Consider the following 13,023-nt stretch of genomic DNA (forward strand, 5'->3'; position numbering starts at 1 on the left):
CCCATAACCACCAAAGACCAGGCTGAAACAGGGTAAGAATCCAGGAGTCCCCCAGTGTGCGTGTGTACCCTGTGGGGTATTTGCCCAGCAGAGCAGGATGTGGGGAGAGCTGTTGGAAAGATGGCACTGTGTATCCACCACGTGCCTTCCTCTTTACACCTGTGGGCAAGGCATGGATGGGAGCACACAGCCCCCAGGAGCATGCAAAGGTGGCAGCACTGGGATACAAGCACAGGGACTCTGCTTCTGACAAGTCAAGGACTGGGAAAGAACTCTTCAGGGAGGTGCTGTATCTTAGTGCAATTTCATTAAAAAAAAAATCTAAAATGGGAGGGGTTTTTTGGCGTCTTGGAGGTCAAAGCTTCCTAACACCTTTATCACCCAATTTCCCATTAATGTAACATAATCCTTAAGGAATCACAGCTCAGGTATTAGTGGCCACAGCCACCATCAGCAGTGCCCAGCCAGAATCACAATTCTTCCAAAAATCAGAGAAGGGTCTCAATTCCCCTGGTTTGGAAACCCTAACTCAAGCTGCTCCCAGAGAGGACAACAGGTCCTGTAGAGGACCACAGGGTAAGAGCAGAGAAAGAAACAAGAGAAAGAAACAAAAGGGTGGCAAAAGGGAGGAGAAGGGAGAAGCAGCAGTGAGGAAAAAAAGAAAGCGTTTGACCTGGCAACTTGCTTTAAACCTTGGTAAGCCAAGCCGAGCTCTCCATCTTCATTGAGATACCCCCAGTCCTCAGTCTTGCTAGAAATAAAGGACAGAAAAAGGAAACAAGAGGACAGAAGAAAGACAAAAGGTCAATTGCAAGAGAAGGGGAAAAGGTGCAGCAGAACCCTTATTAATTTTATTTAGTACTATTTTATAGAACACACTTTCATTACATTGTATTTCTTTTTCCACTGCAGTGAAGGAGAACCATGCCCTGGTTGTGTCCTGTAAAACATTCCTAGCTAGTGGAGCTTCTCCTCCCTGCCCAGCTGTGACAAGTGACCTCATGTTGCCCGTCCCTCCCCAGCCAACTGCAGCCAACAGGAACCCAAAATCCTTCAGGTCAGAAAGAAATCTTCACAGATCACCCTGTCCAACCTCCTGGCAGGTTATCATCGTTTCCAATATGGAATTTTTATGGTTATCGTAATTCCCAATATGGAATTTTTATGGTTATCGTAATTCCTAATAGGAATTTTAAGACAAGCTTTTCCATTTCCTTCTTTCTGCAGCAATTCATACTGTTTAAAATAAATTATCTTCCTTCCATTTCAGTTGAGGGTTTTCTCAAAACACTGAGTCAAACATGTCAGTCTTTCCTCAGAGCAATCTTTGGTCCAAACACCACACAAGATCAAATCTCCTCTGTATCCATCCAGGCAGAAAAATGCCCAGAAAAGTCTCATCTCACTTTGATACTAAAAGTCTACATTTACCAGACTGTTTGTTTTTTGTTGTTTTGGGGTTTTTTCCAAGTTATATGAGGCAAGAAACTTACTTATCTCCTTCAATGAGGTCTTGAGCACATTACAAATGAGTGATGTAAGCTGGTCAACTTGACCAGAAACACTTGTTATAACAAGTTTTTTACTTAGCTTCGATGTCAGTTAGAAAACAGTTTTTCTTTTTGGAAATAACAATTTCAAAAGTAAATAAAGCAACCACCAAACTTACTTAATATATCATTATAGTTCAGACATACAAACACACACACACACACACAAAAATACTCAGCCAACGCGCATCTCCTGTTTTGGAAAGGGCTGCAGGAGAAGCCATTCCCTGGCAAGGAAATCTCTGCATATTTCAGGGGAAATGCACAACACACAAACTTTCTCCAGCTAATTTTCACAGGGGGGAAGAAGTGAGAAATGCGGTGTTGCAGCACTGCCACGAAAGGACTCAGGAGGTGTCTCACTGCCACAGGCAGCCTGTACATCCCTTCCATGCTGGTGTACAGCATTTCTCCAAAAACAGCAAACATTTCAGGCAATGACATTTGGAAAGTTCACCTGTTAAAGCCACATGTATGAATTTAAATTAAAACCTTGTTGATACCCTATACACAGCAGGTTTCCAAAAGTGTTTGTAGGCTGACAGAAACAAGGAGGTTTATTGGTCTGATTTCCATTAATGCCTTAGTAAAGTCTTTTTTTTTTTTTTTTTGTTCATATAATCTTAACAGGACGTAACCTCAGGCACTGAAAACCAAGGAAAAAAGAAGGAAGTATCATCACTATTTACTGCATGTCAGTAACCTGTGAAATCTCACACAGTGAGCAGCATTTTTAAGAGATGCATTTTCCTGGATAACCTTCTTTGAAAAATAGCTTTCCTTCCTTTTTTTTTAAACAGAGGCATTGTGGTAAATGAGGAGAGCAGCTCAAGGAGGAGCCATTATAAAAGAAATATGTACAAGTGCCGATATAAGATAAACCTGCCCTGGGAAACATGCATTTAGTTCGTCTCCATCAACACAGCACTGACTCAGAAATCACTGAGCTCCTCTTTCTGCCAGAAGTTCATATTGACCAAGACATTAAACATCAAACAGAGGCCCTTTCAAGCTAATTAGATTAATTAGCATGTGACAACATAATTTCCTAAAATGCTGGCTAAATCCTTTTCTCAAACAAGGCTGAGAGGAGCTGAAAGTGCTTGATTCACAAAGCCTTCCTCCTTTATCCTTATCTTGGAAGTGCAGGTCTGGGGAGCAGCTGGGACAAACAGCACCCATCAAAAGTGAGAAATCCCTGCCCAAACACCTCCTTTCCAAAAACTGCAGAGTGGGAAGAGACCCATAGGAGAGTGGGAAGCAGAGATATGAGCCCTTTCCATATGATGGCCTCTTCCAGATGCAAAAGCATCCTCCACGTGAAGCCAGCATCAGCTCTTCACTTTGCACTGCATTTCCAGCTGGGACTTACACAGCAGAAAAAAAAATAAAAGAAAAAAATCAACAGAAATAACTTGGAAGTTATCACAGAAGCTAATTTCAAAGACACAGCCTGATTTACTTTGAGCTGCCAGGTTATTATCTCTAACATCATCACCTGGTCTCTCTTGGCTCTATGTTTCCACCAAGATCAAACAGGCTCCAAAGAACGATCCCAAGAACTGAAACAGGGAACAAAAAGCCTACTTAGCTTTACACTCAGTTACTGAAGCAGAAAATGAGCTGGGAACTAACCTGATGATTTCCCCTTTAGAAGCTAAAAGTAAGAAGGAACAAGAAAAAACCCCAAAACAAAGAAACAAAAAAAGCTGCAGTTATTTAATTTATAAAGGGTTGCTTTTGATTCAGACTTGGCCTTGACCTGGAATCAAAGGGCTTTGCTCTGAAAGCTTTGTGGAGACAGAATCACTATGTTGGCAAGGTCAGCAGCACCTGGCAGAGTTTTTCCTGTTTTCCTCCTGCTGTATTTAGAAGTCCTGCATTACACGGACATGGAGACAATAGAAAGATGATTTTCCACCAAAGTAAAGCCTAAATAACTCAGGTGAGCCTCCCATTAAAATATTTATTGATCAAGATCAGAAAAGGGAAGGCAGCTCTATTTCTCATGCTGACACCCTTGGGTATAGAGCTGCGTAAGTACAAATGCAAATTCATGCTGGGGGGAGGGAATGTTAATTTATATCCTCAAACACCAACAATCCATGCTTCCTAAGCATTTGTTTTCACCTATTTTTCTGCCACTGACACCGGCCTACAGTTTATAAATCAACCCCACACACAGGCAAATGCACCATATGATGGGAAAGCTGGTGGTGGGTAAAAATTAGCCACCGGATAAATCAACACAGAAAATCAGGGTGAGAGTATACAGAGCTACTGCTGCTGTCTTACAAGAGACAAGCTCCAGGCAAGCTTCACATGAGAGAGAGATAATAGGAAACTGAGCCTGGAGACAGCATATTTCCCTTCCCAAAACTCAAGAGGTCAAAAACCACCAAGGCCGGGCCACATGAACTTCCCAGAATTGCAGCTCACCCGTGCAATTGCAGGGAAAGGGATCTGTGCTCTCATGGAGAATCAGATCCTCGAAAATTATAAATCGGGGGCGGAAGGAGGGATTTAAAAGCTGTGCAGATGTGGCACTTGGGCACATGGGTTAGTGCTGGGGGAACAGCTGGACCTGAGACATATTTTCAAACCTAAATGATTCCATGATTCAGTTCTCTCTGCAGAAGTTAAGTCTGGAAACCAGAACATCTGAAGGAGCGCTGGAGTCTCCTGGAAGGCTACAGCAGAAAACATGTACACCAGTACGGCCAGATATCAATTAATGCTGGGGACTAGTGATGCAACCTGGTCAGACACACCTTACAAAAGCAGCAACTCTTTTTTTGACTCTTTCACCAACCCCTGAACACAAACCAACCATCCCTACGCGCGCACACCAGAAGACTCAGGGAGTAATTAAAGCTGTGCCTGACAGTGGGATTTCACATCCCGTATCAGTGCCCACAGCTCCAGGAGAACATTGGAAGGAAAAGAGACAAAATTCACAGACTTCCTTAAGTGACAAAAAAACCACACCTTGCTGCTGGAAGCACACTGAGCATCCCTGATTTACTGACAAGAAAGGATGTGATATTCAAATTAATTTTATCATCTCTATCGCAGGACGGGACAGAAATTTCATCAGCAAGTTCAGTTTGGGAAAGCAAATATTCAATGGCAAATTGAAAAACCACAAACACTGGTCCTGATCCAGCCAGAGATGACACTCAGGTGAGAAACCAGTGTAGCCAGAGTCCTGGACCCCAACAATCCTCACTCCTCCAGGTCCCTGGGCCAAGATGAAAGCTGGCAGAACTAGCCTGGGCAGAGCCTCAGCACCAGTCTGGCCTTGATCATGTTCCTTTCCTCATATTCATAAAGGGATGGATAAAATCCTCATTAAGTCATGGTCTGTCACATCCTGGAGTGTTAGCCACCTTCTGCAACCCCTCTAAAAAGTGGTAAAGTATATTGTCTTGTTATTAAAAGCCATTAATCCACAATGGCTTTGTCTTCTATCTTGATGAATAGAAATTATTTAGGGGAAAAAGTCTCAAACATCTATATTTGTCAAGAGACAAAATAAAAGAGATAAACATTCAATTTCCTTGGAGTGAAATAAAAATTTACTTTTCACACTATCTTGCTGTTAAATCCATGTAATTTTGTCTCCTTTCAAGACACTACTTTATTATTTGATATCCTCCTGGATAACTGCAAGGATGATTTAATGCTTAGCAATATCAGCCCATTGTTACTGTAAGGACAGACACATGTTCACAGAGTTAACCCCCACTATGGTAAACCTGTAATCAAAGAGATGTCCCCAACACTCAGTTTGGATGCAAGAAGAGCAATAATGTGACTGTTTCCAGGGAATAGGGCATGTTTGTTAGCTCAGTTAGCCACAACAGGCTTTTGCCTCTGGGAAAAAGAGAAGGGGACCGTGCTGTCTTCTCAGCATGGTATGAGATACTTTAAATAACTCACTCAAATATATCCCAAATCTTCATCTTGCTGCTATTTGCATACTGGAAGCAAAGTCAAAATCCAGTTCTTCTCGCTTTCGTGTTTGCTTTTCTACCTGCTCAGTATCTCCCCTCTCTTGGGGACACACACACAGCCCTAGCAATGAGGGCTCCTCACCCATTAGAACTAGTCGGAATTAGAAGATCTTTAAGGTCCCTTCTGACCCAAAACATCCCAGGATTCCATGATTCCATAAGACATGCGTCTTTGATTTCATCTTTGCGGCCCATCCTTGACCCAAGGCCCATAACACAATCCAGAATCTGGTAACTCTTTAAAATCCTGCTGTTGATTTTGATCTGGATCCCTTCTCTCACGCTTTGGTTAGGATCCCACCTCTTTCACTTTGGCCAGCCCCCCCTGCTGCTGGAAGAATTCAAGCCACACTTACCGGTTGGTCTCGCTCATCCCCTGGTAGGCTTCGATCACGTCCTCCTGGTCAACGTGCTTGTCACTGTTGGGCCAGCTGGCATTTCTGGGGAGGCCCTCCTAAATCCAACATGCAAAACAGCAGCATGACATCCTGCACACCTCTTCCTGTCTTTTTAAAAAAGTCCCCCCGATGCCAAACAGCTCCCAGCCATTCTGTTAAGAGCTGTTAGAAGCTTCTGTTGAGAAGCGTCCCCGGGGCATCCAACGGACTAGAGAGTTTCTATGAACTCACACACATGCAAACAGACAGCAGGAGAGAGGAGAGGTGGAAGTGATGCAGTGAACATGAGAGAGGGATGAGTGGGGTGCTTGGTCTGAAATACAAAACATACCAAAACCTCGAGGAATGATAACACAGTGAATAAAAAAAAGCCCAAGTTAGAGTTTTTGGAAAATGTGCTCTCCCACTGGAATGGGCTCTAAAAACAAAAGCACATCACAGCTGTTTGAGAGACAGGCTCTCCTCTTGTCTACACACCAGCACAAACACATTACAGCTGCACCAGCCTCAAGTGGGCAGAATCTGACCCAGAAGCTGTTTCTCCCCATCCCATTTTCCTGCAGAATAACAGCGCTGTCAGAAAACATCACCAGGAACAACTCGGACCACCACACCTTGGTATAGGACTGGAGAAGTTGTTCCTTGGTGTGGGGGCTGGCTAGACCTCATCAGGTATGGTGTTAAGCACCTTACAGCAGTACCATGGGGTATATAGTCCTGGGGTGCCTGAAATGTCATGGGCTGCTTCTCATCCACAGGCAGAACCTCCCATATCCCTGCACAACCCCCTGTGACCAGCCCAGCACAAGAGGCATCACTCAGGCAGCCACTGAATTCCCACCAAGATAAGGGAAAATGGAGAAGAAAAGCCATTACCCTCTCCTTTAGTATGTTTTTCCCCGTGTCTTTTTGCTGGGCTGCCTTCATGATCTGTGACCTCAGGATGAGCACCTCCTCCTTCCGCACTTCCAGCTCCTCGTTGGCCACTTTCAGGTGGCTCAGTAGGAGGTTGTAACTGTCCTGGACATTGCTGGATGAGTTGTTCTGGGTTGCTTGGTCTGCAATAGCCTTCCTCAGCTCGTTGAGTTCATTTTTCAGCTTCTTGTTCTCCGACTCCAGCTCTTGCCTCTGGAAAATATCGAGCCATTAACCAGTTTGGATAATCTGTCTTGTAGTGCCTCATCCTTTTCTGAGACGCCTCTAAGGTGACTCAATTAGTGATGATTATGGCTGAATGATCAGTTAAAGACAGGATCTGGATTTTGCTGCCAGTCCAGTCACATGTGGTTCAGAAAAGGGTTTTACTTTTATCAGCAGCCTGTTGCTGTTTAGTAACAACACTAACAGGGGACACAGGGGAGATTTTTTATTTGGTGACACTGTTCTTAAACACAAAAGCAAGCTGATAAAGAAGCTAAACACGTTGTTTTCTTCTCCACCTCTTTTCCTTCTCAATCAAGAAATCACCACAACCCCACAATGTTCAGCTCATCTTTCAAATTCATTAGGTAAGCTGGAAGGTGCTGATTTACATGACCCATCATCGTGGCAGGCATCCCATTAGGTGAGCCACGGGTCTGTGAATTCCCACTACAGCTCCTTTTCTCATACATTTTGTAATTCCCTCACCCTGGTGCAGTGTTTGCAGCTGGAGGATTTTCTCGCCCTGACATCTCATCAAATGCTGGCGTTTGACAGGCAGGGGCAATACTGTACAAGTTTGACTGTGACTGCTTCTCCTGAATAACAATGTGTTTGCTGAGACAACTGAAGGGCTCATTTCCTTTTGCATGACAGCAGAAGACAGAAGAATGAAAATCCTGCAGCTAAGACAGCCTTTCTTTTAGCATGTCACCCCTGAAACTTTGCAGGTAGCAACACACCATTTGGTAGCTCTTTGCAAGCACCCAAAACCCACCTGGAGCATCCCAGCTGGGTCAAGAGCAGCTTTACTTCTGCAGCAGTGCAATCATAGAATCACAGAATGGTTTGGGCTGAAAGCTCATCTCTTTCCAACCCCCTGCCATGGACAGGGACATCTTCCACTATCCCAAGTTGCTCTAAGCCCCGTCCAGCCTGGCCTAGGACACTTCCAGGGATCCAGGGGCAGCCAGGACCTCACAACCCTCACAACCAGGAATTTCTTCCCAATATCCAATCTAAATCTACCCTCTTTCAGCTTAAATCTGTTAAGTCTTTGCTATAGGTCACAGACAGGGTGGGAGCCAGACTCCTGGGGTCTGCTCACACCCAGTATCCAAAAACCCGCCTTCTTTTTGCACTGATCTTCCACCCCCAGATACTGCAGGGTGGCACCCAGGACTGCTCCCTCCTGCCCCCACGCACCCAGACAATGCCAAAACCCAGCAGGACCCTTATCCAACATGGCACAAACCAAGACATCTGCAAAATGAGCTGACAAAGTCTGCTGTCTGAGTGATTTGGGATCAGCTCTTTCCTAGGGACAAACCCCATGTGGATCCACTACAACAGCACAAGATCTGTCCCCACTGAGATCCAGGTGCTTCCCTCTCCCCACCACCTTTTGAGCCTTTCCACAGCTTTCTTCCACAATCCCCCTTATCTCTGGGATATCTGCTTCTTTATCATCTTGGGCTGAGGCGAGTTAATGAATCCAAAAATGGCTGGGGAGGATGGGGGCAATTTATACAATTTATACAATGTGCAGCTAGCACAGCTGTGTAAACCTCGTTTCCATAGGAAACGGGTGTTGTAATTATAAATCCTTACAAATTATAAATAGCAAGGCTTATCACAGCAGAGGTGTGAACAGAATAGCTGATCTGGCATCTGGACAGCATGCTCCTAGCTGAACAAACAACATCAGTAACGGAGCGTATTCAGGTACTTGATACCATCTGTCATTAAAAAAAGACAGGATAAGAAATGCGCGAGATCCAGCAATTCTTCCACATTAAGCACAGCTCAGCAAAGGGAGCATATGAGACATGGGCTTCTCTGTACTGGTTTTTAAAGCAAGAGCTGTGCACACGTGGTGGGAATTCATACCAAACTGGGTTTAACTGTTCCTGCTACGTAGCTAAAGCATCATCTTCACTCTTTTACTGTTCATTCACTCTCTACTGATTATGCTCAGAGACAGGTAAAGGGCAAGATGAAAGCAATTACCTGCTTTTCTACACAAAATGGCTCTCCTGTGATTTTTGTCATTTGCTGATTTAGACCTCTGATTTCCTTTTTCTTTGCTTTCCTCCTCCTCCTTTCTAACCCTTTCTCCTCCTCCTCCTTTTTTAATGGGTAAGCCACACTGCTGACGCCAAGGACTGGTCATATAAAGTTCAGCTCTGGTTAGAAACAAAGCCAGGAGGACTGGGAAAGAAAGGAATAACCAACAACCCTACTTCAAAAGCCAAGCCTTGGACTCCACTTAGAGCTTATGTGTAAATTCATTCCCAACCCCTTTCTTTGTGGATTTCATGGAGCAGTGCTAAAACATCTACTGTCCCCTGCCCATACACCCTTTTTGCACCAGCAATAGCCATGGCAGTACAGAAGCTAAAATAAAATGCTCTGAATGTGGAAAGGGAGATTTCTACTGGTGCTGTGAGAAATGGTCTCTCTCTTCAGCATAGTCCAGTAACGCTGATTTATTTGACAAATTACGGTCAAAATGAACTGAACTTGAACTCACACTTGTCCCAACATGTACAGCACTACAGAGCTGTGAAAGGGGTACCCAAGCACTAACAGTGATGGAAATAGCTTCCCTCTTTAGAAAAGGGGCTTATACAGCAGTGCAGGGGGAAGTGTGAGCCTGCCTAAGTCAGGGGTTAGCAGTGCCATGCCAGGAATTTGCCCTCTCTCCTATTTCTGGTAGTCCATGGGAAAAGAAAATAAAATCTGCTAGAAGCTCATTCTATGATGAGTTTCCAAGTCTAAGGGATCACACAAACATCCCAGCTATGCAACAAGTGAGAAACTCAGTTATGCCTTGTGCTCCTGCTAGGTAGGAGTCCTAGAATGGTTTGGGTAGTAGTCTGACCCCCCTGCCATGGGCAGGGACACTTTCCACTAGACCAGATTGCTCAGAAACAGAGAGTCAGGGCAAGGGCTCCTTGGTGGTTTCATTTCCAGTCCCTCTTTCCCAGCTTGAAAAAAACCAGGCTGGAAAATACATTTTTTCACTGAAGAACTTTCTTGGGCAGGCGTGACTCAGGGGCATATCTCCCTGTTTTGCCTTCCTGAATATGGTAACCAAACATCTGGCTGGGCAAATTCTGGGACAGCGTCTCCTGAAAAATCTGTTTATCCGTTACGAAGGACAGGTAATTTCTGCCTGCTGTATCTATCAGTTTTAGCTCAAGTTTCTCACATTTCTTTGCAGTGTTACAAAAGGAAAGAACTAACTCAAAGACACTGTAGCCACATTTCTAAAACCAGAAACCTTTCTGAGCTGGCTAAGGTGTCTCAGCTTGTAAAAGATGGAGCATCAGTGGAGCATTCAAGCCCATATCTCCTCCTCCTCCGTGATCGGTATCTCATGGACCACTCAAGAGCATCCACAGAAAGATGTGTGTAAGCTTTAAGGCACCTCAGCCTGGTTCCCCAAGATAAAGCCTTTTAAAGCTGGCAAAAAGGAAAAAATAAATCTATATACAGCAGACTCTTAAAGGAGCCCGAGATAGCGCAAGTTTTTGAGATACAAATGAGCAGGAGAAATACAGAGAGGAAGAGCTTTTCCACAGAACCACTGAAGCAGCTGTCATGGGGGAAGGAGGGGCAAGCAGCCCTCAAAATCAGCAGTAAGTCACTCTTTCATTGCAGAGAGAGACTTCAAGGCAGTGTCCTATATCCAGGTGTGGGGAAAACACCAGTGAGGTGTATTTGTCTCTCTTTTTCACTGTTGTCTCTCTTTTTCACTGTTGCCTCTCAGGGAAGCATCCTGTGTTCCTATAGGGAATACAAAATCCCTGCAGGTTCATTTTCCACCTGTTTTAGGCTAAAGAACCCTTCCTTTTTAGCAACATAGGCTACCTATTCATATGAAATGGTATTAACATAGAGTTTTCAAGGTTTCTTAGATACGCAGGACTACGCATGTTAGTACATTAAGAATGTAGAAAGTAAGAAAATCTAAAATTACAATTTCCTCTCTGAACTTCCTGGGTTAAAGCTTGAAGAAAACACACTTTTTGAACTCACACTGAAGCCAGAACTCCATAGAAGCCATTTAAGAAGGTGCCATCCTTCTTCTCCTAGAGACTGTGCAGAGGTACTAATGAAACTCAGCAGGGTTTCCCTCTGCCACAAAAAGCACATCCAGCCAGTTGCAACATAAATACCATGCTCAGAAAATAAAAACTGGATGGATTAAATGACAGAAAAAGCTTTTGCTAGAGGTATGTGCTTAGTGAGGGTTGAACATCTGTCCTTCCCACCTCTGATGTCTGGGGTCTTTGTGTCCTTCAGAGGAGATGATGCAGAAGCAAAAACGGTGTTACTACTTACAGATGGTTTAGCATTGTATTACTCTGGATAACATGTGTCCCCCTGGACTTCTCAGTTGTATTGCAATATTTGCTATGGGGATGGGGAGAGAAGGAGCCTCTGAAAGGCAGGTCTACACCAAAAAAAACAATATAAAAAAAAATTCCCTTACTAACCCTAATCTGGAAACTGGATTTCTGAGGACAAGCAAGACATAAGAATTAGTCTAACAGTCAAGACTGGGAGTATTTGGGTACTGTTAGAGCAGGAGGGGAGAACCCACAGAAGCTGCAGTAGGAGCCCAGCAGGCTTCAGATGCTCTGTGTGTCACAGGGAGAAAATGATGGAGACAGAACATCCACGGATTTATTTGGTTTTGACCTGAGTGGCACCTCAGGAATGCACAGAAAGTGGACAAAAAGCAGAGTTGAAGCCTGGAACAAGAATCACACTGGGCTTCAGCTGTGAGATTTACACTTACAGCAAAGCAAACTGCTGAGAGCTGCAGTGTCCCATCAGAGGAAACCCAATAAGGTCCCAGGGGGAATATATGCAGTGAAAAAAAACATTTTTCACAATAAGTGGGCTTTTTACCTGTGTGGATGACTGAGAAACAGGTAGACCAGTGCAGAACAGATGTTGCCCCAGGGGGAAACATCTGTGAGCCCATCCCAGACTCCAGAGCTGATGGACAGCTACAGCTACAACTGCCCCCTCTAGCAGAGCCAGTTACAGGAGGTTTTGTGTTATTACCACGTTCTTACCATTTGTCTGGGCTGCTGGAGCCATGGAATAGGTTACAGCACTAAGTGGGAGCCCCTCACTCACCTTCAGGCTGTTGTATGCAAAATCTTCCTGTTCTGAAGTCATGGTCTTTGTTTCAATAACCTGCACGGATTAAAGAGACAAATTTATACTTAAAAGCAGCCGGAGGAGCTGGCACACAGCACAGGATGGCTGGGCACGTCCGGCCAGCTCAACCATAAAAATGTTAATTATTGCCATCAGACAGCATCCCAGCAACACCTAGTGGGGTAGAGGACACTTCAAGAGAAAAGGGTTTAATCTCTCATTAATATCCTGACAACTGTGGCTCGCTGCAGCCTTCAAACAGTGACAGTCATTAAGGGAACAATCTTCAACACAGCAGTCGGAAAACAGGTTTTTAATCCACCTCTGCTGCAAGGAGGAGAGGCTGGGGAAGTCTCCTATTTCCTGTGTCCCCTGCAAATTGCCAGAGGTGATCAGTAAGAATAAGTAGTGAAGCAAGCAAATAATTACTGTTGATGATTTTGCCGAGTCTCTTACTGCGTTTGTCCAGTTACATCGATCTCACACTGGAGAGTAATAAAGAAAATAATCCCCAAACGAAGCAACAGAAGCCCCAGAAATTTCAAATACGAAACCAAGAGTGATGGTATTTGCTCAGCAACTCGTAAAAGAGCATCTTTGCTGCTTCACAACACCATGCACACAGCACTGCTGTTCCAAGGCACACATCATGCCCTCTGCGGCCTCGGACAAGCCACAAAGTCTTGGTTACAGGTGGCAAGGAAAATGTGTACAAGAGATCTGCTAGTGAAAGCCCCC

The 13,023-nt window shown here is 44.4% G+C and overlaps 1 protein-coding gene across 1 annotated transcript in view; it reads right to left on the bottom strand.

Moving 5' to 3' along the window:
• Nucleotides 1-13,023, bottom strand: part of MYO5B (myosin VB) — a 117,655-nt gene that overhangs the window by 15,931 nt on the left and 88,701 nt on the right. The window contains exons 27-29 of the mRNA XM_050329856.1: nucleotides 12,262-12,321; nucleotides 6,841-7,092; nucleotides 5,923-6,020 (exon numbers count right to left, since the gene is read on the bottom strand). Of these exons, the coding sequence (XP_050185813.1) occupies nucleotides 5,923-6,020; nucleotides 6,841-7,092; nucleotides 12,262-12,321 (410 nt within the window). The remainder of the gene's footprint in view (nucleotides 1-5,922; nucleotides 6,021-6,840; nucleotides 7,093-12,261; nucleotides 12,322-13,023) is intronic.

The sequence above is a fragment of the Myiozetetes cayanensis genome, unplaced genomic scaffold (assembly GCF_022539395.1).
Source record: "Myiozetetes cayanensis isolate MyiCay16 unplaced genomic scaffold, myiCay2020 scf4, whole genome shotgun sequence".
NCBI classification, from domain to species: Eukaryota; Metazoa; Chordata; class Aves; order Passeriformes; family Tyrannidae; genus Myiozetetes; species Myiozetetes cayanensis.